Source organism: Trachypithecus francoisi, unplaced genomic scaffold, assembly GCF_009764315.1.
Source record: "Trachypithecus francoisi isolate TF-2019V2 unplaced genomic scaffold, Tfra_2.0 Lachesis_group11, whole genome shotgun sequence".
In the NCBI taxonomy this organism is placed as follows: domain Eukaryota; kingdom Metazoa; phylum Chordata; class Mammalia; order Primates; family Cercopithecidae; genus Trachypithecus; species Trachypithecus francoisi.
Genome location: NW_022681456.1, coordinates 98849288 through 98875824, shown reverse-complemented (window position 1 = coordinate 98875824; position 26537 = coordinate 98849288). Strand labels below are relative to the sequence as shown.

Genomic DNA, 26537 nt, shown 5'->3' with positions numbered 1-26537 from the left:
GAGAGAAGGGAGGACTCATGGCCAGGCCAGAGAATCAGAAATACATCACCTTGGAGATTTTAGGAGGAAGTAAGATCTCCTACATGGTGAAGGGCATTTCATATCAAGGGAACAGCACACATAAAAGCTTGAAAACTGTGAAAGCATCGTATTTGTTTAGAATACAAGAAATTAGTTTAACTAGAGTATTGGAATTAGGTGTAGGAGTGGAAAGGTTGGAATCTGTAAGATACATGGCACCAGATTATGTTAGTCTAAGCTGTAAGTTAGGTGTGGGACATGATCCAGTAAGCAGTGGAGGGAGCTCTCTGAGAGTTTTAAGCTGCCAGGCAACATGGTTCTTTATACATTTTGGGAATATGACTCTGATAGAACTGCGGAGGAGGGGCTAAGGTTGCAAGGTGCAGGAGCCTTGGCATTTTGATGAGGAGCAGATGGTACAGGAGAAAGATGATGAGTCCTCTGAGTTAAGACTGGCACAAGGATGTAGAAGAGAGAAGGAATTGAGAAATTTATAGAATTAATTGGATGTGTAGATGGGATAAAGGAGTGGAAAGTGTCAAGAACAGCTCTGAAGTTTCCAGCTTGGATAGCTGACTAGATGATGCATCATTGGCTAATATAAGGAATAATGTGGGGGAAGCAGACTTGGATCCTATGTTTGACTCAGGAACTCTAGTAAATTCCTCATCACCGGTTTATAATAACTGGTTTAAATGTATGTATGAAATTTGTATTCTTGGCCGGGCGTGGTGGCTCACGCCTGTAATCCCAGCACTTTGGGAGGCCAAGACAGGCGGATCACGAGGTCAGGAGATCGAGACCATCCTGGCTAACACGGTGAAACCCCGTCTCTACTAAAAATACAAAAAATTAGCCGGTGTGGTGGCTGGCACCTGTAGTCCCAGCTACTCGGGAGGCTGAGGCAGGAGAATGGCATGAACCTGGGAGGTGGAGCTTGCAGTGAGCCGAGATCGCACCACTGCACTCCAGCGTGGGCGATGGAGCGAGACTCCATCTCAAAAAAAAAAAAAAGAAAGAAATTTGTATTCTTTACAATTTTGCAAATAAATGCCATAGAAATCCAATATATTCATGTCTGATAAACAGTATTAGCTTCCATTTTATGAAAACGTAAAGTGTAACAATAAAAAGAAAATCAAATATTTCAAAACAAACTCCCATTTTCTCTTCATACATCACACTTCAAATTCTACAACTCTTTACCGTTTAAAATTAATTGTTGCCTATCAACAGGTGGCTCTACCCTTGCTGTGCGGTGAAAGCAGAGAATAAAACAGGGATCTTTTGAGCTCACAATATAACTTGGAAAAACTAATGGATATATATTCATGTTATCCAGTCAGTCAAGTAGTTTGTTTAGTGATAGACATTTCAGTTATACAATACAGAAACAGTGTGTGAATGTTGAGGCAAGAAATGGCCATAAGATGTTGGTTTTCTTATGTGTGAAGTGGTTGAATGTATGAAGTGGTTATGTATGAATGTAAGAAGTGGTTCAGTGTTAATTGGGCTTCTTAACTATAATACCACTTTTCCAATAAACCTTTTCCCTCAGCCACGTTAGTCTTCTCTGAGCTCTTGGAAACGCTCATGATTTTTATCTGTCATTAACGAGTTGGCTCTTGTCTTGTCTCTCTCCCCAAATAGATTGTGTTTCTAAGGCCAGGAAACTGTTTCTTTTTGTTTTGAGACAGGTTCTTACTCTGTCTCTTGGGCTGGAGTGCGGTGGCATGATTGTGGCTCACTGCAGCCTCGAACTTCTGGGCTTAAGCAATCCTCCTGCCTCAGCCTCTTGTGTAGCCGGGACTACAAGTGTACACCATCATGCCTAGCTAATTTTTTTTTTTAACAGAAGGATGTATTTTATTAAAGGATTATTTTATGTATTTATAAAAATTCAGTGTAAGACAAAGTTAACATCTCAAATCAACAGCCCGAATTGCAGATTGTTTACTAAACATTGTTGGGAAAGTGTACTATCCATTTGTTTAAAAGGAATACATACCTTAACTAAAAATAAATTTCATATTGCTAAATGCCTAGCTAATTTTTTGTAGATATGTGGTTTTCGCCATGTTGCCCAGGCTGATCTTGATATCCTGGACTCAAGCTATCTGCCCGCCTCAGCCTCCCAAAGTGTTGGGATTAAAGGCTTAAGTCACCACTTCCAGCCCCAAGAACTATTTTACTCACCTTATATCCCCAGCTTTTGGCTCAGCACAGAACCTATACTAACATTTAGATTGAACAGAACTAAGGCTAAAGGAAAACTTTAAAGGAACTTATTAAAATTAGCAATCCCATTTCAACAATGGGAAGATAAGGAGGGGCACCACACCATGGCATTAGAACAGGGACGATACCACCTCACTCCAGTTCCACTGTCCCTGCTTCTGGAAAGGGCCCCACTCCAGTAATTATTTCACAGCTCCTGCTCAAATCTTATGGTTCTTGCTCCACTCTTGTCCAGATTTCTCTGATTAGATTGGATGCTGTTGAAGGTCATGGGTTTTTGTCCTGGTCATCGTTGTGCTCCCAGATGATTGCACGAAGCCCAGCACATAGAATGTGCTAGATAAAGCACCTAATGGAAGCAATGAGGAAAAGAATGAGTCTTAAGCCGACTTCTTAAAGTGTTTGAGAATCACTAAGGAATTTGAAAGGTATCATAGACAGTAGGGCTGAGTTACAATCAACAATAATCTTTTTAAATGAAACCAAAGTCTTATTTTAAAATACATATTTGTTTTGGTTTGAAAATCTGCTTTCCTGCCTGTCCCTCCTGTTCTTTTCAGATATCTGCACTGACATTGAGCATTGCACATGCTGTGCCACTTCAAACAACTTCATTTCCTTGTTTCCTCTTGAATTAATTATGAATTGCCTGTACCTCCTTTTACATAAGTAATAAAAGAGACATGGGCAGATGGAAACTATTTTTGCAGGTATATGTAGGTACTTGTGTCTTTTGAATATAAAAATGATCAGGGATGGATACGGACCAAAATCCCACAGAGGAAGATAGGATAAATTGAAAACTGTGGTTCTGAATGCAATACACCTTTTTAAAGGGCAGGCAAATAAGCTTTAAACAAACGTGACAATCATATTGAAGAAGTTGAACCCAGTCTTCAGTCAGTAACTTGATTTTAATAAATAACAAACTGTTAACCCAAATTAGTGCATGATGTAATAACTAAAATTGCCAAAAGCAAAGCCATTCTCAGAAGCCAGGAGAAAAATAACAATAATCGGGGGGTGGGGGGCCGGGCATGATTAGAATTAGGTAGCAAACTGGAACTAATTTCCCTTTTGCCTTTTAGACAGGATCTCACTGTTGTCCATGCTGGAGTGGAGTGGCGCAATCACAGTTTACTGCAGCCGTCACCTGGTCAGCCTGCTGAGGCAGGAGGATTGCTCCAGGTGCACGCCACCATGCCTGGCTAATTTTTTAATTTTTTTTTTTTGTAGGGAGGGAGTTCCACTCTGTTACCCAGGCTGGTCTTGAACTCCTGGGCCTAAGTGATCCTCTTATCTCAGCCTCCCACAGTGCTGGATTACAGGCATGAGCCACCATGCCTGGCCTAACTTCCCTTTTTGAGTTGTGGTTAGTATCATCAATATTTCCTATTTATTTTGAGTATCCATGGACTTTTAGACAGCATCTCGATTAATAGGAATAATGGTAATGGTGACACTGACAGAAGTTATCTGTTGTAAACATATATGCTTACATTGATGCATATGTAAACTGTAAAATGTAGTTTGATTCTGGGACATCAACTATGATACTGAAAATTTCGTTAAACTAAGGATGCCATTAAATTCTAACGTAAAAGTAATGATAATTTAATAAGGATATATGTGTAAAAAAATTAATCTCCATATAATAAAGACACAATTTTTTTTTAGACTTCGACCAGAAAAAAATGACTTTAAATTATAAAATCCAGTGCTGAAGACATCATTATCTCAAGCACTCACAGTAGCAGGTAAATTGAAACAGCAATTGAGAAGGCAGCATGGCAATACCTATTTCACACTAGAAAACTGTGTATCGTCCACCTGTGACGCTTGGGCAAGCTATCCTAACCAAAGAGCTCTATGCATAAAGTATGAAATGATGAAGCAGTCTGTTGGCACTTTTGGCGTAAACTCTCACATTTAACATAGAATAAAGTTTTATTTTAACAGAATAAATATCTCAGTCAGGTATGGCGGCTTATGTGGTAAAATCCCAGGGTAGTTATTAGGTGAATTGTTTGTAAATGATAAGAGTAAAAATTGGCCAGGCGTGGTGGCTCACGCCTGTAATCCCAGCACTTTGGGAGACTGAGATGGGCAGATCACGAGGTCAGGAGATCGAGACCATCCTGGCTAACACAGTGAAACCCCATCTCTACTAGAAATACAAAAAATTAGCCAGGCGTGGTGGTGGGCACCTGTAGTCCCACCTACTCAGGAGGCTGAGGCAGGAGAATGGCATGAACCCAGGAGGCGGAGTCTGCAGTGAGCTGAGATTGCAGCACTGCACTCCAACCTGGGCAACAGAGCGAGACTCCGTCTCAAAAAAAAAAAGAACAAAAATTGTTTTCTGGTAAAATGCCACTGATCTATGAAGGTACCAAAAGTTTAATTCATTATTTAAATGAGGAAAAGAATGGGAAACTTGGTACTTTGATTTAAGATGGTAATTTTATCTAATGAATATATACCTAAGACATAATATTGGGAATATCACTCTGTGATACTGTAGTATATCTGGAAATGACCATAATTTAAATCGGGCAATTTCAGGTCTAACGTAGTTAGTGGGTACCCAAAAAGTTCCTAGATGCTTAGTAAAGCTTCTTTATTAACACATTCAAATCAGCAAATATTTGTGTGCCTTCTTCGTACTTTGTGCTGAGCTTATTTTGGGTGCGCGAGTATAATTATAAAAATAGTTTTGTTAAACTGTTAGGTTAATTCTAATTGTTCTCTGTGTTAAATGGCATTCCATTCATCTTTATGCATAGAGCTCTTTGGTTAGGATAGCTTGCCCAAGCGTCACAGGTGGACGATACACAGTTTTCTGGTGTGAAATAGGTATTGCCATGCTGTCTTCTCAATTGCTGTTTCAATTTACCTGCTACTGTGAGTGCTTGAGATAATGATGTCTTCAGCACTGGATTTTATAATTTAAAGTCATTTTTTTCTGGTCGAAGTCTAAAAAAAAATTGTGTCTTTATTATATGGAGATTAATTTTTTTACACATATATCCTTATTAAATTATCATTACTTTTACGTTCGAATTTAATGGCATCCTTAGTTTAACGAAATTTTCAGTATCATAGTTGATGTCCCAGAATCAAACTACAGGATTAGGTAGTCTTCGTATCTAGACTGATGTGTAGAAGATATGCCAGGCACGGCTGCTTGCTCCTGTAATCCTAGAATTTTGAGAGGCCAAGGCAGGAGGATCGCTTGAGCCCAGGAGTTTGAGACCAGCCTGGGCAACAAGATGAAACCCTGTCTCTACAAAAAAATTAGCTTCGCATGATGGCATGTGCCTGTAGTCCCAGCTACTTGGGAGGCTAAGATGGGAGGATCACTTGAGCCTGAGAAGTTGAGGCTGCACTGAGCCAAGACCGTGCCGCTGCACTCCAGCCTGGGTGACAGAATGAGACCCTGTCTCAAAAAAAAAAGTTTTGGAAAAATTCAACTTGAAATCGTTTTGGAGATTCCCCGCCACCCAACCTCCAATATCGTTAGTGTTTTTTTGCATGTAACATTTACTGTTTATTCTGCCTACTTTCTGCCATCATCATAGTTTTAACATTGGTGCTATAGCATATTTATGTCAGCTTTATGACTTACTAAGTTTTAGGACTAACTTCAGGATTGACATGTGCAGATGACATGTACGAGATTCTTGTGAAAGACTATCTGTCTAGGAACATGACTACTGCTTACATTCTAGGAAATGCCTTCTATGGAGCAATGTTCTATGAAGGGTGGTGTGCCCTACAGTGTGCAAAAGATGAACGCTTGGAGAGCAGGAAGTACGTACTAGACCTTGGAGTTCAAAACCAGCCTGACCAACACAGAAAAACCCCATCTCTACTAAAAATACAAAATTAGCCGGGCGTGGTGGCACATGCCTGTAATCTCAGCTACTTGGGAGGTTGAGGCAGGAGAATCGCTTGAACCGGTAGGCGGAGGTTGTGGTGAGCCAAGATAGCGCTATTGCACTCCAATCTGGGCAACAAGAGTGAAACTCCGTCTCAAAAAACAACAACAACAACAAACCAGCCCTAGCATTCCAAATATTTTTGTTCTTTTTCTGGTACTTTTTTTCCATCTATGTGTCAGATACATCTAATCTATATGGTATATGTGTGGAATTCTGAGGAGAGAGAGTGGACAATGCAAGCTCATTTGTCTGTTTTTGTGTCCATGGCATTTTAGATAGTGGAATTCTGGCAATACTTGGTAATAAGTGACCACAAACATAAGTTAATTAATGGCACGATACTTAAACAAGATGTGAGACTAAAGATATTGCATCTTTTTCTTTACAAAAAAAAAAAAAAAAATGGGCCGGGCACGGTGGCTCACGCCTGTAATCTCAGCACTTTGGGAGGCCGAGGCAGGCAGATCACCTGATGTTGGGAGGTCGAGACCAGCCTGACCAACATGGAGAAATTCGTCTCTACTGAAAATACAAAAATTAGTCAGGTGTGGTGGTGCATGCCTGTAATCCCAGCTAGTCGGGAGGCTGAGGCAGGAGAATCGCTTGAACCCGCGAGGCAGAGGTTGCAGTGAGCCCGAGATCATGCCATTCACTTCAGCCTGGGCAACAAGAGCAAAACTCCATCTCAGAAAAAAAAAAAAAAAAAAAACCCTGCCCCCTACCCCCGCCATGTGGCCATTTGCTAACTTTCATGTGAAGACAAGTGTCTGTCAGTAAATATTTTAGCAGGTTCTTACTTAGCAGATATATTTGGAAAACACAGTCTGTCCCTTTGAGGTACAGGTAACATCTGAATGAGTTAGAAAGTAACTGCAATCAGGAGCAGCAGAAAAGTACACTATAGACAGAGTATTTCTGAAATGATTGGAAATGTTCCATTATTGTATAATTTTATCACTACAATGGATGTATCTTTTATTTTTAAAATCTTATTTTTAAAAAAGCTTTTTTCTGCAAGTATACTCAAACTTACATACAGATCTTTTTAACTATCTTTTAAAGTCTTTGGCCAGGTACACTGGCTCACACCTGTAACTCCCCGCAATTTGGGAGGCTGAGGCAGGAGGATCACTTGAGGCAGGAGTTCGAGACCAGCCTAGGCAACACAGCAAGACCATGCCTCTGCTTAAAACTAAAATTTCTTTTTAAATAAACGAATACAACAGCTTTAAAGAGATTTTAAATGTTTTCGAGTTTTAGCATTTACCTTAAAAGATTTAAAAAAAACAAGCAGATTCAGTCACATTGTTCTCTTAACAATAATATTTTTACCTTTACCTTGCCCTATTTTAAGTTCTATTGTGGGGTTGTTTTTTTTTTTTTGAGATGGAGTCTCGCTCTGTCACCCAGGCTGGAGTGCAGTGGTGTGATCTTGGCTCACTGCAAACTCTGCCTCCCAGTTGCATGCCATTCTCCTGCCTCAGCCTCCCAAGTAGCTGCGACTACAGGCGCCCGCCACCACACCCGGCTAATTTTTTGTATTTTTAGTAGAGATGCGGTTTCACTGTGTTAGCCAGGATTGTCTGGATCTCCTGACCTCATGATCCGCCTGCCTCGGCCTCCCAAAGTGCTGGGATTACAGGCGTGAGCCACCACGCCCAGCCTATTTTTGTGTTTTAAAGTGTGTATCTTAATGCAGGAATGCTTGTATTTAACTCACACCTACACTGTGTGTGAATGTACATACTAGGGGGTCCACGCCCAGGTTTTATTCTGATAGGGATGTGCCCTCAAAAAGTTTAGAGATATAGTATTCTAGAAAGCCTTCTCTTACCCTCTGCTCTGGAGCTCCAGCAGTCACAGAGCCTCAGCCAAACTCGTTGATTACTATTTTGCTTGTCTGCTCTCCCTTTGGTTCCTCAAGATGGAACTATTTAATGAGATTGTGTAAAGTGTTTGAAACAATGTGCATGGGACCCATAATAATGAACAGGACAGACACGGTCCCTGTCCTGGAGAAGCTTTGGACATGGTAGGGAAGACATGCTAAAAAAGGACATTGCAGGCCAGGCGCAGTGGCTCATGCCTGTAATCCCAGTACTTTGGGAGTCCGAGGCGAGTGGATCACGAGGTCAAGAGATTGAGACCATCCTGGCCAACATGGCAAAACCCTGTCTCTACTTAAAATACAAAAATTAGCTGGCATGCCTGTAATTCCAGCTACTCGTGAGGCTGAGGCAGGAGAATCCCTTGAACCAGGGGATCAGAGGTTGCAGTGAGCCAAGATCGTGCCACTGCACTCCAGCCTGGGACAGAGTGAGACTCCGTCTCAAAAAAAATGAAAGGACATTGCCTGAATATTTAATTACATTTGTGTGGAAGTATTCAAAAGAAACCCACAGGGAATAATTATACTTATTCATATGTAGAGACCTTAAGGTCACAGGAAGTGAAAAAGCTGGTGTGACTGAAGTGATGGGCAGGACTTAATAAAAAATTCCCAAGTCCCTAACAATGTGTCCCATATAGTATATTGAGTCCCAATTAGGGGCTCAGTAATTCTTTGTAAATAAACAAATACAACATCTTTAGAAGGGATTTTAAATGTTTTTGAGTTTTAGCATTTACTTTAAAAAATATTGTTTTCTGGTTTGCCATAGGTTACTCTAATTTCTACTGTTTTAAGCTTGAATCCTTACCCATTTGTGGCAAATAACATTTGCCTCTGCTATCCCGTGCAGAAGATGAAGATAAGCCATACTCCCTGAACAGTGAACTGTTTACAAGATTATTTATCTTAAGTTCCACTACTAATGAACTGTTGTGTCTTAAAGCCTATGTAGATATTTTATAATCCTTAACATAGTACTGAAGAACTGTTTCAACATGTACTAAAGTTGACAATATATAGATTGCCAGAATAATAATTAGAAAATTCCAAATAAATAAATGTGTAATTTATTTAGTACCCATTTAAAAGTGCATATGATGGAAATGAGCTATTTTTTTAAAAATTAGTTCCTTTTTTATCTTTGACCTTATTTCCTACCACAAATTCAGTAACTTATGAAGATATTTAAAAGCTGACTAAATTTGGATCTACTAATATTCTTTTTTCCTTGGAATTTTATTACTGTAATATACTTCTGAGATTGTATTAAAAAAGAAAGTTCTGAGATTATATTAAAAAAGAAACTGCATGTGTAAGATTATCATTATCTGTGGTGGGTGGGGGTGGATACACAGAGGGGATGATTTGCAAAAGACAGGAAGATCCTCGTTATATTTAGGGTATCTTTTCTTTCTACATTCTGAATTTGGCCTTTAAGAATATTTGGGCCAACACAAAAGGCCCAAATCACTGCTGTTACCCAGGAAGCTGTGCATTAGGGTCTTGGGGGAAGGAGGACAATAATTAGAAGAAATTTGGATCAGGCAGCTCATCAAAAAATAGAGAAATGGGCCAGGCGCGTGGCTCACGCCTGTAATCCTAGCACTTGGGGAGGCCGAGGCGGGTGGATCATGAGGTCAGGAGATGGAGACCATCCTGGCTAACACGGTGAAACCCTGTCTCTACTAAAAATACAAGAAAATTAGCCAGGCATGGTGGTGGGTGCGTGTAGTCCCAGCTACTCGGGAGGCTGAGGCAGGAGAATGGCGTGAACCTGGGAGGTGGAGCTTGCAGTGAGCCAAGATCGCGCCACTGCACTCCAGCCTGGGTGATAGAGCGAGACTCCATCTCAAAAAAAAAAAAAAAAAAGAGAAATGAAAGCCTTCCTTCTTTTCTCTAAAGTTAGTAGCAAGTAACTGGCTGTACTTTATCCTTTGTCTGACCTGGCAGGGGCAGAACCAACATTTTATTTTCTTTAAGTCTCAGAGGAGCCTTTTCTGGAAGCTGCATGGTTATTTCAAAGTTGGAAAAAATAATAGGTTCCTGTGGAAATTTATGAAAACATTTTTCTTGACTTCCTTCTCAAAACCTTGGGTGATTGATAGAGGGAGCATGGTTTAGGAGCCATATTTTGAAAGCAAAGTGGCAAGAGATGAGGGGTGGAGCCTTCAGGCTTTCTGTGAAATTAAGATTGCGTTCTAAGTGCAGTATGCAGCCACTGAGGCTTTTGGCAGGCACTGATGAACACTTCTGTAAACCACAGTGAAGTCTGCAAGTCTGCCGCCAATTTCCTTTCTACAAAGCCTGAAATAATATCCTTTCCCTCCTTATAATGCCTAATGAAATCCTACTTATCCTTCAATGTAAAGTTCAAGCTTCCCTTCTTCAGTGAAGGAGGTAGTTATCTAGACATTTAGGAAGGAGAGCATGAACTGAAAAGGGAACCTTCTGCATACTGGAGTAACTGTAAACCCCCTCCTGGCTCAGTTCCTCAGAGCAGAGAGTGAAAAAAGAGAACACAGAGGAATAGTGCAAGCAGTGGAGTGTCTATCATAGAGTTGACTAAGCATGAGCATACAAGTTGGGATGCAAGGAGAGGCTGCTGAGGTTGGGGAGCATAAATTTATGGCAGAGAATGTTTGCAATTTTTGAAAGTGTGATAAAATATGTATGACATTTACTATTTTGAATATTTTTAAGTGTGTGGTTCTGTGGCATTAAATACATTTATGTTGTAGTCCAGCCACCACCACCATCCATCTTTAGAACTTTTTCCTCCTTCCCAACTGAAACTCTGTACTCATTCAATTAATGTAGTAGTTTTAAGCTAGCAATACATGATAACCTTAGAACTAGAACTAGTGGACAGAGGACTGTGTCATGGTAGGTATGGATGAAAGAGATGTGGTTAAAGGACTCTAAATGCTACACAAAGCATTTACTGTTTGCAGGTGGATGAAGCTGAGGGACTGATAAGGAGGGATGAGGCAGAGAAGAGAAATAAACTTGTATCTGGTTGCATTTAAGTGAATGATTCACATTCAGAAAATACATAGCTCTGGGCCGGGTGCAGTGGCTCATGCCTGTAATCCCCGCACTTTGGGAGGCCAAGGCGGGCAGATCACGAGGTCAGGAGATCGAGACCATCCTGGCTAACACGGTGAAACCCTGTCTCTACTAAAAATACAAAAACAAAATTAGCCGGGTGTTGTGGTGGGCACCTGTAGTCCCAGCTACTTGGGAGGCTGAGGCTGGAGAATGGCGTGAACCCAGGAGGTGGAGTTTGCAATGAGCTGAGATCTCGCCACTGCACTCCAGCCTGGGCGACAGAGCGAGACTCCATCTCAAAAAAAAAAAAAGAAAATACATAGTTCTTCCGGTATGAATAGCCACCTAGCATTGATCTACTGGAATCCAAAGAAATTAATAGTAAAAATAATAATGGTTATAATTAAACACCATGTTTGTTCTTAGAAGTAAGATAAATTGGCCGGACGTGGTGGTTCATGCCTGTAATCCCAGCACTTTGGGAGGCTGAGGCAGGCGGATCACGAGGTCAGGAGATCGAGACCATCCTGGCCAACACGATGAAACCCCATCTCTGCTAAAAATACAAAAAATTAGCTGGGCGTGGTGGCGGGCGCCTGCAGTCCCAGCTACTTGGGAGGCTGAGGCAGGAGAATTGCTTGAATCCACGAGGCAGAGGGTGCAGTGAACTGAGATTGCACCACTGCACTCCAGCATGGGCGACAGAGGGAACCTCTGTCTTAAAAAAAAAAAAAGACAAATTACCTGGAATTAGTATAAAAGCAAAATTTAATAAGAGACAACAGATTTGGAGAAAATAGTTGTGATATGAACTCCTTCAAAGACAGCTGTAATTCAGTTAAACAAACAAAAAAATATGTGGCTGGGCACGGTGGCTCACGCCTGCAATCCCAGCACTTTGGGAGGCCAAGATGGGAGGACTGCTTAAGCTTAGGAGTTTGAGACTATCCTGGACAACATAGGGAGACTCTGTCTGTACAAAAACGTGAAAAATTAGCTGGGCATGGTGACACGTGCCTGTAGTCTCAGCTACTTAAGAGGCTGAGGTGGGAGGATTGCTTGAGCATGGGAGGTCAAGGCTGCGGTGAGCTGTGATCGTACCACTGTGATCCACCTGGGTGACAGAGTGAGACTCTGTTTAAAAAAACTAACAAACAAACAAAAAAGAGCGCAGAGATTACAGAAGTTTTTTTAGAAAAATGGCTAATAACTATTTATAAACATAGAAATTGTTGATTAGGAAAATATAAAATGTAAACAATGAAGTGCTGTTGTTAGTATGAAATATTTTATGCATAAGTTGTGTGTGTATGTATATATCTCTAAAGATTGTTTAAAGAACAAGAGCAAAACAAACTTTAAGAATTAGGATGTTACCAATACCTTTGAAGCCCCTGTGTTCTTCCTTTTTCTACTGTGCCTCCCCACCAGAGGTATCTGCCATCCTGAAATTGTTGTCTAGTGTACCTTTGCTTTTCTCCCTCTCCAGAATGAGGGTTTTGTGACCCAACAATCAGATTAGAGTCCTGCCTTGGGCAGGTGCAAGGAGGGCAAAGAGAGATTATTTTCTGAGGTGTAAAGTACCCCAGCCTCATAACAAGGCCGTGAGAGTTATGAACCAGAACTGTGGACAAAAATCATAACATCACACCACATATGGTTATGTGTCTATAACAACATTTTGGAATATTTTAAAACTACATACTATATACAACTGGAATTGTGCTTTATTCTGTGTACTTTATTCATTCCACATTGTTTGTGAGAATGGCCTATGTTGATGTGTAGCTGTAGTTCATTTAACTCAGATACAGTATTACATCACATAAATATACTATAAATTTACTTATCCATACTCTGTCAACTAAGAGTAAAGATTTTTAAAATTAATAATCTAGTGTAGATTAATGGTAAAGGGCAGAGAGGATATATATTGATATCATCCCTTGCAAGGTAAAGTTTTCAGTAAGTTACCAAAATTTAAAATTCATACACCATTGAGCTGTCAAGTCCACATCTAGTAATCTATCCAAAAAAAATTTGTGCAAATATAGAGAAATTTACTAGGGTGCTCTTTTAAAAAAGTAATAAAATTATGTTTGTTAATTAAATTAAATGAATTACAATAGAACTAAACCATGGAATATTATGCAGTGTTTAATGTCAGGCTGATCGATACATATACGTTGAAGGGTCTCTGACAGGAAGCCTAGCCTATGGAATGCTGACAGGAGCAGTGAGCGAGGATGGTGAGCTCCCTTTGCAGTCCTGCCCCCACTTGACCAGGGGCACCACACACATCCAGAATCGGTTTCTTCCCAGAGCCTGGCCAGGCATCTTTCTCTCTCTTTTTTTTTTTTTTTTTTTTTTTGAGATAGAGTCTCGCTCTGTCGCCCAGGCTGAAGTGCAGTGGTGCAATCTCGGCTCACTGCAACCTCCGCCTCCTTGGTTCAAGCAATTCTCCTGCCTCAGCCTCCCGAGTAGCTGGGACTATAGGCATCTGTCACCATGCCCGGCTAAGTTTTGTATTTTTAGTAGAGGCAGCGTTTCACCATGTTGGTGAGACTGGTCTTGAGCTCCTGACCTCAAGTGATCCGCCTGCCTCGGCCTCCCAAAGTGCTGGAATTACAGGCATGAGCTACTGCACCCAGCCCCAGACATCTCAAGTATAACAATAAAATCCTAATCCTTAACATGGTATCTTGTTGGAAGTCATCATCTGTGTCATGGTTATCTTAGTTTTTTTTTTTTTTTCCCCCTTCTTTCTTTTTTGAGACGGAATCTCACCCTGTCACCAGGCTAGAATGCAGTGGCACGATCTCAGCTCACTGCACACTTCGCCTCCTAGATTCAAGTGATTCCCCTGCTTCAGCCTCCTGAGTAGCTAGGACTACAGTTGTGCCACCACGCCCAGCTAATTGTTGTATTTTTAGTAGAGGTGGGGTTTCACCGAGTTGACCAGGATGGTCTCGATCTCCTGACCTCATGATACACCCGCCTCGTCCTCCCAAAGTGCTGGGATTAACAGGTGTAAGCCACTGCACCCAGCCTATCTTAGTATTTTAATGTAGTAAGTCGACCACGGTGAGGGAAAATGCTGAAAGAGGAAATATTACCAACTGAAATCCTTATAGATAAGATCAGAGAGATTGTAAATTGGGGTTTAGGGATCAATTTCCTAATTTATATTAGTATAATGTTTTTATTCTCTAGTATTATGTATTTTTTGGTGGAAGAGGATCAAGGGAGGATGACATCACAGATAAAATTTCCTTTTTCTTTTTCCTTTTTTTTTTTGGTGGCAATCTTGCTCTGTCACCCAGGCTGGAGTTCAGTGTTGTGATCTCAGGTTACTGCAACCTCTGCCTCAGCCTCCCAAGTAGCTGGGATTTCAAGCACGTTCCACCACACCTGGCTGATTTTTGTTTTTCTTTTTTAGTAGAGACAGGGTTTCACCATATTGTCCAGCCTGGTCTCAAACTCCTGGACTCAACCGATCCTTCCGCTTCAGCCTCCCAGAGTGCTGGGATTACAGGCGTGAGCCACTGAGCTGGGCTGGTAAGATTTCTTAACAGTACTAAGTTGTCACTGAGCGTTTGTGGGTTGGGGGATTGGTTCCAGGACCACTACCCTCATATCGAAATCTGTGCTTGCACAAGTCTCTTATATAAAATGGCGTAGTGTTTGCATATAACCTACGCACATCCTTGCTTATACTTTTTTTTTTTTTTTTTTTTTGAGACAGAGTCTCGCTCTGTCACCCAGGCTGGAGTGCAGTGGCGTAATCTCAGCTCACTGTAACCTCTGCCTCCCAGTTTCAAGCAATTCTCCTGACTCAAGCCTCCTGAGTACCTGGGATTACAGGTGCGCACCACCATGCCTGGCTTACTTTTTGTATTTTTAGTAGAGACGAAGTTTCACCATATTGACCAGGCTGGTCTCAAACTCCTGACCTCAGGCAATCTGCCTGCCCCGGCCTCCCAAAATGCTGAGGTTACGAGTGTGTGCCACTGCACCGGCCCTTCCGTTATACTTTAAACCGTCTCATAATATTTAATATGGTGCAACATAAACACTATGCAAATAGTTATATTTTTTAATTTTTTTTATTGTTATATTGTTTTTATTTGAAATCGTATTTGAATATTTTTGATCCACAGTTGCTTGCACCTGCAAATGCAGAAACCTTGAATGTGGAGGCCAGCTGTACTCTGTCTGTGTGTGACTATAAGTGAACATATAACTAAAGAGGTGATAGAAAACTTTTTTTATTAATTATTTTTAATTAAAAAAAAGATGTTCAAGGATAATAGATTTGCTTTGAAGATTTGTACCAAAATGGCTTGGTACAAAAATATTCAGGCAATAGGATTTACTTGGCATACATTCAAGAATTTCTATGCCTCATTTTATTAAGCCTCAGAGACATGCAAAATGGAAATTAGGCATCTTTTTTTTTTTCTTCCTTTTCTTTTTGATACGGAGTCTCACTCTGTTGCCAGGCTGGAGTGCAGTGACACAGTCTCGGCTCACTGCAATATCCATCTCCTGGATTCAAGCAATTCTCCTGCCTTAGCCTCCCAAGTAGCTGGAACTACAGGTGTGCACCACTACGCCCAGTTAATTTTTGTATTTTTAGTAGATATGGGGTTTCACCATGTTGGCCAGGATGGTCTCCATCTCTTAACCTCGTGATCCACCCGCCTCGGCCTGCCAATGTGCTGGGATTACAGGCGTGAGTCACCACGCCCGGCCTACTTCCATTATGTTTTCCTACTCCATTTTCTATATTATCTGTTAGTTAAATACTAACATTTACTAGGAATAATTTTTCTGTTACTTTTTTGCTAGTATGTGCTTATTTGTACATAATTTATTAAATCTCACATTGCCGGCCGGGCGCGGTGGCTCACGCCTGTAATCCCAGCACTTTGGGAGGCTGAGGCGGTTGGATCATGAGTTCAGGATTCCAAGACCAGTCTGACCAACATGGTGAAACCCCATCTCTACTAAAAATACAAAAATTAGCCAGGCGTGGTGGCGCTTGCCTGTAATCCCAGCTGCTCAGGAGGCTGAGTCAGGAGAATCACTTGAACCTGGGAGGCGGAGGTTGCAGTGAGCCAAAATTAAGCCACTTCACCCCAGCCTAGTTGACAGGGTGAGACTCTGTCTAAAAATAAAAAAATTTAAAAAAAATAAATAAAGCTGACATTGCCAATGGTATGTTAGGTTAATTGGGAAGTCTTCAATTATATGACAGCTAATGTGCCAGTTAGGTTTAAATAAAAATGCTAAGGCAAACAACGTAGTCTTCCTTGTATTTTTAAACATTGTAGATTTATAGATTTTAATTCAGGAAGTGCAGGTTGCATATAAAATTCTTGATTTCAGATCATTTCCATAGAAAATGGTTAACTATTGAATATAATATAGGTAGGCTTTTATTTAAAATTTTAATATAATGAAAAAACATTGTTATGAAATATCATGTGTGCTGGGCATGGTGGCTCATGCCTGTAATCACAGCACTTTGAGAGGCTGAGGCAGGCGGATCACTTGAGGTGAGGAGTTCGAGACCAGACTGGCCAACATGGTGAAACCCTGTTTCGTTTAGTCTCTACTAAAACGAAAATTAGCCAGGCCTGGTGGCACATGTCTATAATCCCAGCTACTAGAGAAGCTGAGGCATGAGAATTGCTTGAACCCAGGAGGCAGAGGTTGCGGTGAGCTGAGGTCACACCACTGCACTCTAACCTGGGTGACAGAGAGTCCTTCTCAAAAAAAAGAAATATCACGTGAATGTTTGGCAGAACTTGGTTAAGTTTCTTATTCAGTGGAATGTGTACAAAAATAACATCTCTACAAGGAGGGAGAAGTGAAAGGATTGGATGATAGCCACTAAGTCTTCAGAGCATGATATCATAAACTTCAGCTTTTACAAACGGACAATGTATGGGGAATTAATTAGATCACTTTTAATAAATTTGCCAAGTTTTTTGTAAATCACAGAAAATGAATTTGTGATTATCTCTACTGTTGACAATGAGAAGTGTAGTGGATATACCAAAAATCATTTAGTGTTGAGTTTACACTATCTATGACAATTAGTTTCCTAGCCTTTTTTTTTGAAACGGAGCCTTGCTCTGTCGCCGGGTAGAGTGCAATGGTGCGATCGCAGCTCACTGCACCTCCCCTTTCCGGGTTCAAGCAATTCTCCTGCCTCAGTCTCCTGAGTAGCTGGGACTACAGGCGCACACCACCATGCCCAGCTAATTTTTGTATTTTTAGTAGAGACAGGGTTTCACCATGTTGGTCAGATGGTCTCGATCTCCTGACCTCATGATCCACCCACCTTGGCCTCCCAAAATGCTGGGATTACAGGCGTGAGCCACCGCTCCCGGCCCAACTAGCCTCTTTTTTAATGAATGGTTTTTATTTGCTTCTAAATTTTTTTTAAATTAAAAGATAATTTGCATACATTAAAATTCAACCTCTTTAGGGTACAATTCTGAATTTTGACAAATGCATACAGTCATGTAACCACCACCACCACAATGAAGATACAGAACAGTTCCTTCAGTTCCAAAATTCTGTCATGCCCTTTTATGAAAAGTCAGTTCCCTTACCACCAGCCCTGGCAACCTTGGATCTGTTTACTATTCCTATAGGTTTGTCTTTTCCAGAATGTCTCATTTTATCATATATGTGTCGCCCTTTACGTTGGCTTCTTTCTAATGCATATGCAGGTATCTTGCGTTCATCCCTTGTTATTGCTTTGTGGTATGCCATTGTATGGATGTACCACAGTTTGTTTCCCATTCACTACTTGAAGAACAAGTGGGCATTTCTAGTTTTGGGTGATTATGAATAAAGGCGCTGTAAACATTTTTGTCAATGTAAATACTCGTTTTACTTAGGTTAAGTACCTAAGAGTTAGGACTGCTAGCTCATAGGGTAAGTGCATTCCCACCTGGTGAGAAACTGCTATTGCTCCTATTGGGTAGCCTAGAATTTAGTGTTAAGTTTGTGGTAGATGGTGCAGATTATTGCAGATTGTCCACTTGTGGGCAATTGAGAGTCAGTCATAATTGTTATGTTTTATTTTAGTTACCACTTTCTCCTGCAAGCCATGTTTTGATTTCTGGCCTTCATCTATAAAGATTCAAAAGTGAATACAGTAGTGTCCCGTTTTCCACAGGGGATGTATTCTGAGACCCTAGTGGATGCCTGAAACTGCATATAGTACTGAATAATATATGTACTGTTTTCTCCTTTACATCCATACCTGTAATAAAGTTTAATTTATAAATTAGTCACAGTAAGAGATTAACAGCAATAGCAATAAAATAGAACAATTATAACAATATACTGCAATAAAGATTATGTGAATGTGGTATCTCTCTCAAAATATTGTATGTAATATTTCCAGCCTGAAGTTGATCACAGGTAAAGGGTGACTGCTGTACCATTATATCTTAATTTGTTGTACAATAATGAATTTAATATCTTAATGGTTATCATTGTACTAGCATGATTGGTCAAGATTTTTAACCTCCTGAACTTAGTTTTCTCTTTTGCAAAATGGTGACAAATTATCACTACCTTACAGAGTGGTATTCTTCTCTAAGATGGTGATAAATTATTACCCTGCAATGAGGACTTTATGAAATTCTACATGGAAAATGCTTAACATAGCAATGGGCACAAAGCACATGTTAGCTTTTTTTTTTTTTAAGTGTTTGTTTTAATACCAAACCTGAGATTATAATTTAAACATTACTATCAAAGCTCAGGAAGTACAGACAGACGCTGGGGCATTTTTGTGACAGGGAAATAGTCTGGTTTTTACATTACTGAAATTTGCCAAGGCTAAGTGGTCTTGGAATCAAACCTAAACGGTTTCTCTGCCACAGTGAAATTTAAACACATATGGGTGGAGTTTGCAAAGGAATGAAAAACAATTCAGGTTTCTTCTCTTTGACTTATTTTCTCCATGTACTATTACCCTATTCTGTATTAGATTAATTGTAAAGCTTATTTATTCATGCCTTATATACACATTTCTATTACTAAGAAAAGTACCACGTTCATTAAAATGATTGACAACCCCTGTGTCCTGATGGGGAGCTTGTGTTGAAGTGGGAGAACAAACCCCTCACACCTCATCCTCAGCATTGTATTGGCTCCTGCCTGACATCCATCAGCTCCTAGCAGGCGTGCAATTTACAAGTCCTTTAATCCTCCCCAACCCAGCAATTCACTGCCCCAGTGGCTCTCAAAGTGTGATTCCTGTAGTGAAGGCCCAGGTCAGCAGTGTCACTGTCACCTGGGAGCTTGTTAGAAATGCAAATTATGTGGCCCCACCGTACACTGAATCTGACTTTGATAGGGCAGTCAGTGATGTACGTCTTGATAACCCACTAGGTGATTCAAGTGCACACTAGAGCAAGGGAACCACCAGAGAGGAGGGGGTTGGAGAGGTTATTTTCCCCAGTGAGGGAGAATGTCTGTAGCCTGTTAACTCATTATGATTTTATAAATATTTTAATCTGACATTTTCTTTTGTTTGTTTGTTTGTTTTTGCGATGGAGTCTCACTCTGTTGCCCAGGCTGGAGTACAGTGGCGCAATGTCAGCTCACTGCAACCTCCACCTCCTGGGTTCAAGCGATTCTTCTGCCTCAGCCTCCCAAGTAGCTTGGATTACAGGTACCCCCCACCACGCCCAGCTAATTGTTGTATTTTTGGTAGAGATGGATTTTACCATGTTGGCCAGGCTGGTCTCGAACTCCTGACCTCAGGTGATCCACCTACCTCAGCCTGCTGAAGTGCTGGAATTACAGGCATGAGCCACCATGCCTGGCTTTAATCTGACACCTTCTGATTTTTCAAGGCTATGGGAAATTGTTAATGTACTGATTGAAGTATGTAAAATTATAAAGACAGATAAAAATGAGTAATAAATATTTTACCAGTTAAACTATGTTTTGAAATAACATATACAACTTGTTTTCCTTAGGAAATATGTATGTAGTAGTTATTAATTCTGTATTATTTAGTCACTGAAATCAATGAGCTGTGCTGGAAAGGAAATTATGGGAAAATGGTATTTGAGGTCATTCAAAATGAGATTTTAACATCTTAAGCTTGTGAATCAGGAATCTGTAACCAACATCTTGGTCCAGGGAAGTAACCCTGTTAAATAGAAACAAACTGTTTTTCCGTTAGCTTTTTAGAGCATTACTAATAGTTAAGGCATTAGTCCATTTAGAAATCACCCTATTCCCAGCTGTACTTTGAATGCTTTTAAAGGTTCCATGTGCCTCAGTTGTTTACTTTACTTTGGTAAATAGAAGGCTCTCTGTGCTCATATACTCCCTCTTATGCAGTGCGCTGCAGCAGTTCATCCTCTGGGGAGGTGTGGCATGTTTTGCATGAGGTCGTCCTTGGGCAGTTAAGTTCGAAGAATGCACTGAAGTCATAGTGCATTGGTCTGAGCTCCTGGCAGATCCTGTGTGATCTTCAGCCTCCCCGAGGCTTTACAGCCAGAAGTGAGATTTTATCACATGAACTTTAAAAGAGTAAAGCCAAATATCTTTTTATTAAACCAGAGTAGATTAATTATCAGTATATGTGAAATCATGTCCACTGATCAAGGTAAGTGGTTTCATTTTCTAGTAGATATATTTTTTTCTTCCCCAGCGTGGGTCACTTTGTAACACGGCATGCTGAGGGATGTAAAAGTGGCAGAGTTTGGTTTTATTTTAAAGTTAATAGAGCTCACATTGGTTTTCAACTTCAAGATTAAAATATATGCTATTGATGGGTTTTGACTCTCCTGGAGGCTTCTTCTGGGCTAACCAGATACAAATGTGTTTGATAGTTATGTTTCTCTGGCTTATTTTTATTAACATAAGTAAAGTTTGGAAATTCAGTCACTGAGGGGAGAAATACAGAGAAAGAAAGGAACAGTTTTCTCTTTTTCCTTCCATTTCTGGTGTGAACAAATGTTAAGAAATATTTACCACTAATCATTTTTCTAGTGCTACTGCATGGAGCATTGTTCTGTTAAAACAAACAAAAATTCCCACCATCCCAGTCTTGTTTTGGTGAAGTTCGGGGGAGTAAGTACTATTTGTTTTTCCATAAAAGACAACATTGTAGAGATAGGCACGAGTTTGTTTTTTAAAAATTGTTAGTGGTAGTAGTAGTAAGCCACTGTGGTCTCTTTGAATGGTGTAGAGAGTATATTAATGAGAAATTGAGTCTTTGAAATAGAAATGTAATTCTACTGTGTGATAGAAATGTAATCATGTGACAGGAAATGTCTGCTAAAAATATTTTTAATAGCTGAAATGGGTTCATTTTGTTTATCTATTTTCCCATTCGTTTTTGACTGGATATAAGCCTTGCTGAAAAATGTCTACATTGCTGAACAAGATAAACTAAAACTTAGAACCGGCAGCCCTCACAGTTATCAGTATTCTTTCTGATGGTGGTGTGGCTCTTTCCTTCCTTAAGTGTCAGGGGCATACGCTGAATGTGGAAGCCCAAGGTTGGGGTTGGTGACAGCACTGTCTCGGGAGAGCTGAGGCGCCCCTCCTGCAGCTGCACAGCTGGCTCTGTTCCCAGGTTCTAGTAGCTGTGGGAGGGTTAAGCAGCCCAGTCCATGCCTGCCCCTGCTCCCTCCATCACTCAGGCAGAAGCCTGAATTCTTTTGCAGGCATTCTACCACTCTTGCATCAAGTTTGGAGGTCTTGTGATCTCTCCAAAATTTACCATCATACTCTAAATATGAAATAAATTTTAATGCTGCAAAAGGGAAGTGTTTTCTCACCCCAAGCAGTGAAGTTTTAGGTTCTCTTTTTCCTGAAATAGCTTCTGTCCCTTCTCATTTCATCTTCAGTTAGAGATGATTGGAGAGACAGTATTCCCTCCTGGAAGGCAGCTCTTAATTAGGGAGGAAAATACTTGTAGAACAGGAAGATGAAGCTTGAGAGGTCAATGTTGATAAACATAGAGAAATTGTTGGCTCTTGTTTTCTGCTTTAATGGACGGCACCCTTTAGAGAGTGGCCACTACAACAGTATGGGCTTTTTAAGTTCCTTTTTAGGTTTTTAAACTGAGAAGATAGTAATATAGCATTTTCTGCCTACACTACTGGATAATTTTGTTAAATCATCTAAGAAAAATTGTAAATATGCATATTTAGTGCACATGTTATTTATAACAGTTTTATCTTTTTTAAATGACCTGAAAAAACTTCTTTTTCTAAAGCTTATGCTTTCAGGCAAACTCCTTTCATGTGAAAGAAATGAAATATGATAGAGTATGATGAATGACTCAATAAGAAATATTATGCAGTTCTTTGGAAGGATGATAACTTGGTATTCATTTAATAAACATCCAAATGTACGTGTAACCTAAACCACAAACTAGGATTAAGATTTCAATTTAATCAGTTCTTCTTAGATACTAGAATAGACTTCAGGAGGTCAAGAGTAGATAGGAGGTTCCTGGAATAATCTAAGGAAAAGTTGAGTTCATTTATTTCAAAAATAAAAAGGCATTTTCTTAGATGTTTTGTAGACCATCCCTGCCCACTTCCTGAGCCACCTTCTGATAACCTTTACTGTAGGCGCCTTTTTTCTTTATAAAATAACGAGCTAATTTTTATTGGCTGAAGTACATTTATAAATGTCTTTACCCTGGTTTGTGTGTGTTCTCCGATTTATCTCCCACCACAGCACCTGCTAAGCTCTGGCTAGAACAGGTCCTTCCATTTTTATTCCCTGGCGAATTGACGCAGTTAGTTGGTTATATGTTTTAGCAGGCAGAAGGAAAACACTTATGAGAAGAAAAATAGTGTTAATCATAGAATTTGGTCATTCTACATGGTGGTTATTATAATAAAATTTGGCCTGGGGAAAATGGGTCTTTCACCCTCTTAGAGAATAAGTACACACACTTTTTTTTTTTTTTAATTTAAACAAAAAAATAAAAGACTGTGTCACTGTGGTCTTATCTTTTCTATGCCATTATAAAGCAGTTATTTCTTTCTTTCTTCCTTTCTTTTTTTTTTTTTTTTTCTTTTTTTTGAGACGGAGTCTCGCTCTGTCACCCAGGCTGGAGTACGGTGGCGCTAAGCTCCATCTCCCAGGTTCATGCCATTCTCCTGCCTCAGCCTCCTGAGTAGCTGGGACTACAGGCGCCCGCCACCACACCCGGCTAATTTTTCGTATTTTCAGTAGAGATAGGGTTTCACTGTGTTAGCCAGGATGGTCTTGATCACCTGACCTCGTGATCCGCCCAGTCGGCCTCCCAAAGTGCTGGTGGCATGAGCCACCATGCCTGATCATAAAGCAGTTATTATTTCTTATGCTCAGTCCCAAAAACCTAGTCTTCCTTGAGTCATTTTTCTCTTACGTACAATCTGGCAACAAATCTTGCTTCAAGATCTATCAAATTGACTATGTCTTATTGCCTCTACTGCTACTTGCCCTGCTTTAGGTTACCCACAACTTTCCCCTGGATTGGTTCTACTAGTCTCCTATCTACCCTTGACCTCCTGGAGTCCGTTCTCTACCTAACAGCCTGTGTGCACCTCTAAAAACGAAAGGCAGATAATTGCCACTTCTCTGCTCGCAGTCCTTCAGTGGATTCCCATCTCTTTCAAAGGAAATCCCCTGTTCTTTCAATGATATACAAGGCCCTACCTTCTCTAGCCCCTATCCCTACCCCCTTAACTTTCTGACCTCAGCATCAAATATGCTCCCTAGTCTATCCATGTTGTATTCCTTATTTCTCTTTGAACATATCAACTGTGCTTCTACCTTAGGATTTTTGTAGTTTTACACTTTGCTTGGAATGCGAATCCTCAAAATATGTTATGCCTTATTCCCTTCATGTCTACTCAGCTAACAGCGTATTAGTGAGATCTCCTTGTCCTCCCTGTATATAGGATATAATAATAGCTTCTCATCTAATAGCACTCCTGTTCCTTCACCCAGCTTTACTTTCTTTATAGCACTTTTTTTTTTTTTTTTTTTTGAGACAGGGTCTTTCTGTCATCCAGGCTGGAATGTGGTGGCGCAGTCTTGGCTCACTGCAACCTCTGCCTCTCAGGCTCAAACGATCCTCCCACCTCAGCCTCCATAGTAGCCAGGACTTACAGGCACACACCACCATGCCTGGCTAATTTTTATATTTTTAGTAGAGACATGGGTTTTGCCTTGTTGCCCAGGCAGGTCTCGAACTCCTGAGCTCAAGCAATTCACCCGCCTTGGCTTTCCAAAGTGCTGGGATTACAGGTGTGAGCCACTGTGCCTGGCTCTTCATAGCACTTTTACCATTTAGCATGTTGTACAGATTTTTTGTTGTTGTGGTGGTATTCACTGCTATATTCCTAGGGTCTAGAAAGGTAGCTAATAGTTAGTGGGTACTTTGTTAATATTTGTTGATTGAATACATTTCTAATATTCAGTGTCTTTTTCTGTTGGGAAATGTAAAGTAAAATGAGCAGGAATAAAAGAAGTTTAATAAATTATAAATATTTGTAGTGTTCTCCATTTCTTCCCTTCAGTTCTCTTTTAAGAGTAAATATCCTTGCTTGCTAACCTCTAGCGTCTCCCTTGTTGAGCAGCATGTCAATAATGAGTTCCTGCCATTGGAAGTCTCACAGGCCAAGTTGATATAAAGAAGTATAAAGAAAGTAAGGAGGGGTTAATGAGACTGGAATCTGTGGCTGAGCCCATACATGATTTTGGATGATGAATTAATGGGCTGTTTTGTAAGACAGAAAAGAGATGACGGAGAAGCTTTAGGGTGTGAAACCAAAAAGTTGGAGCGATACTGTCTGTATGGAGAAAATTGTGGCCAAGATTTTTTGCTATTAAAGAGGTACTTAGTCTGGGCGTGGTGGCTCACACCTGTAATCCCAGCACTTTGGGAGGCCGAGGAGGGCGGCTCATGAGATCAGGAGATCGAGACCATCCTGGCTAACATGGTGAAACCCTGTCTCTAGTAAAGATACAAAAAATCAGCTGGGCATGGTAGCACGCACCTGTAGTCCCAGCTACTCAGTGGGCTGAGGCAGGAGAATCACCTGAACCCAGGAGGTGGAGGTTGCAGTGAGCCGAGATCGTGCTATTGCACTCCAACCTGGGTGACGGAGACTCTGTCTCAAAAAATAAAAAGATAAAAATAAATAAAAAAGAGGTACTTACTGTTCTGTATTAATGATGTACTTGCCCCTCTTTTTGTTTTTTCTCTTCCTACATTTAAGTCATTTCACTCTTTGAAATACTCTTGTAGGGCCGGGCGCGGTGGCTGAAGCCTGTAATCCCAGCACTTTGGGAGGCCGAGTCGGGCGGATCACGAGGTCAGGAGATCGAGACCATCCTGGCTAATACGGTGAAACCCCGTCTCTACTAAAAAAAAAATACAAAAAAACTAGCCGGGCGAGGTGGCGGGCGCCTGTAGTCCCAGCTACTCCGGAGGCTGAGGCAGGAGAATGGCGTGAACCCGGGAGGCGGAGCTTGCAGTGAGCTGAGATCCGGCCACTGCACTCCAGCCTGGGCGGCAGAGCGAGACTCCGTCTCAAAAACAAAAACAAAAACAAAAACAAAAAAAATGAAATACTCTTGTAGGAGGGTGATAGGAAAAGTAAAAAGGTTGAATAAAAAATAATCTAGAAATGTTTCCTTAGTAGTTCCTGTAAGTCTTGATGTGGAATAGAAAACCAGTACATGGGCCGGGCGCGGTGGCTCACATCTGTAATCCCAGCACTTTGAGAGGCCTAGGCGGGTGGATCATCTGAGGTTAGGAGTTCAAGATCAGCCTGACCAACATGGAGAAACCTCGTCTCTCCTAAAAATACCAAATTAGCCGAGCGTAGTGGCACACGCCTGTAATCCCAGCTACTTGGGAGGCTGAGGCAGGAGAATCGCTTGAACCTGGGAGGCGGAGGTTGTGGTGAGCTGAGATCACGCCATTGCACTCCAGCCTGGGCAAGAAGAGCAAAACTCTGTCACAGGAAAAAAAAAAAAAAAAAAGAAAGAAAAACAGTACATGAATTAAAGTGTAAGAATTATTTGTGTGTTTACACTTCATGTAGTTTATTTCCAAATTTATCTAGATAATTGGAAATTGACCTGCATTTTAAAATCTGTGGCAACAGTTAACATTAAAACAAAAAAAGTTCCCTTCCCCAAATGCACAGTTAAAATCTGTGAACTGCTGTTTGCTATTTGATAATATACTTGATCTGAATAGTAATTATATATTATTAGATTACATGACTTCTTAGAAATATGGAATCAATTTTGGCTACAGCAAAAAGAAATTATGCAAAGCTTAAAAATAATTTTGTTATTTTATAAATGTAAGCCCCCAATGACTA

General features: G+C 40.6%; 1 protein-coding gene across 4 annotated transcripts in view; it reads left to right on the top strand.

The window, feature by feature from the left end:
- The window catches only part of FGD4 (FYVE, RhoGEF and PH domain containing 4), a 263419-nt gene that overhangs the window by 117947 nt on the left and 118935 nt on the right, over window positions 1-26537 (top strand). Inside the window, exon 1 of one of the 4 annotated variants that reach the window (XM_033222468.1) lies at window positions 20596-20794. The exons of the other annotated variants lie outside the window; for them this stretch is intronic. Within the exon in view, the coding sequence (XP_033078359.1) occupies window positions 20704-20794 (91 nt within the window). The 5' untranslated portion in view covers window positions 20596-20703. Of the gene's footprint in view, window positions 1-20595; window positions 20795-26537 lie in introns of those variants that run through there. 4 annotated transcript variants of the gene reach the window in all.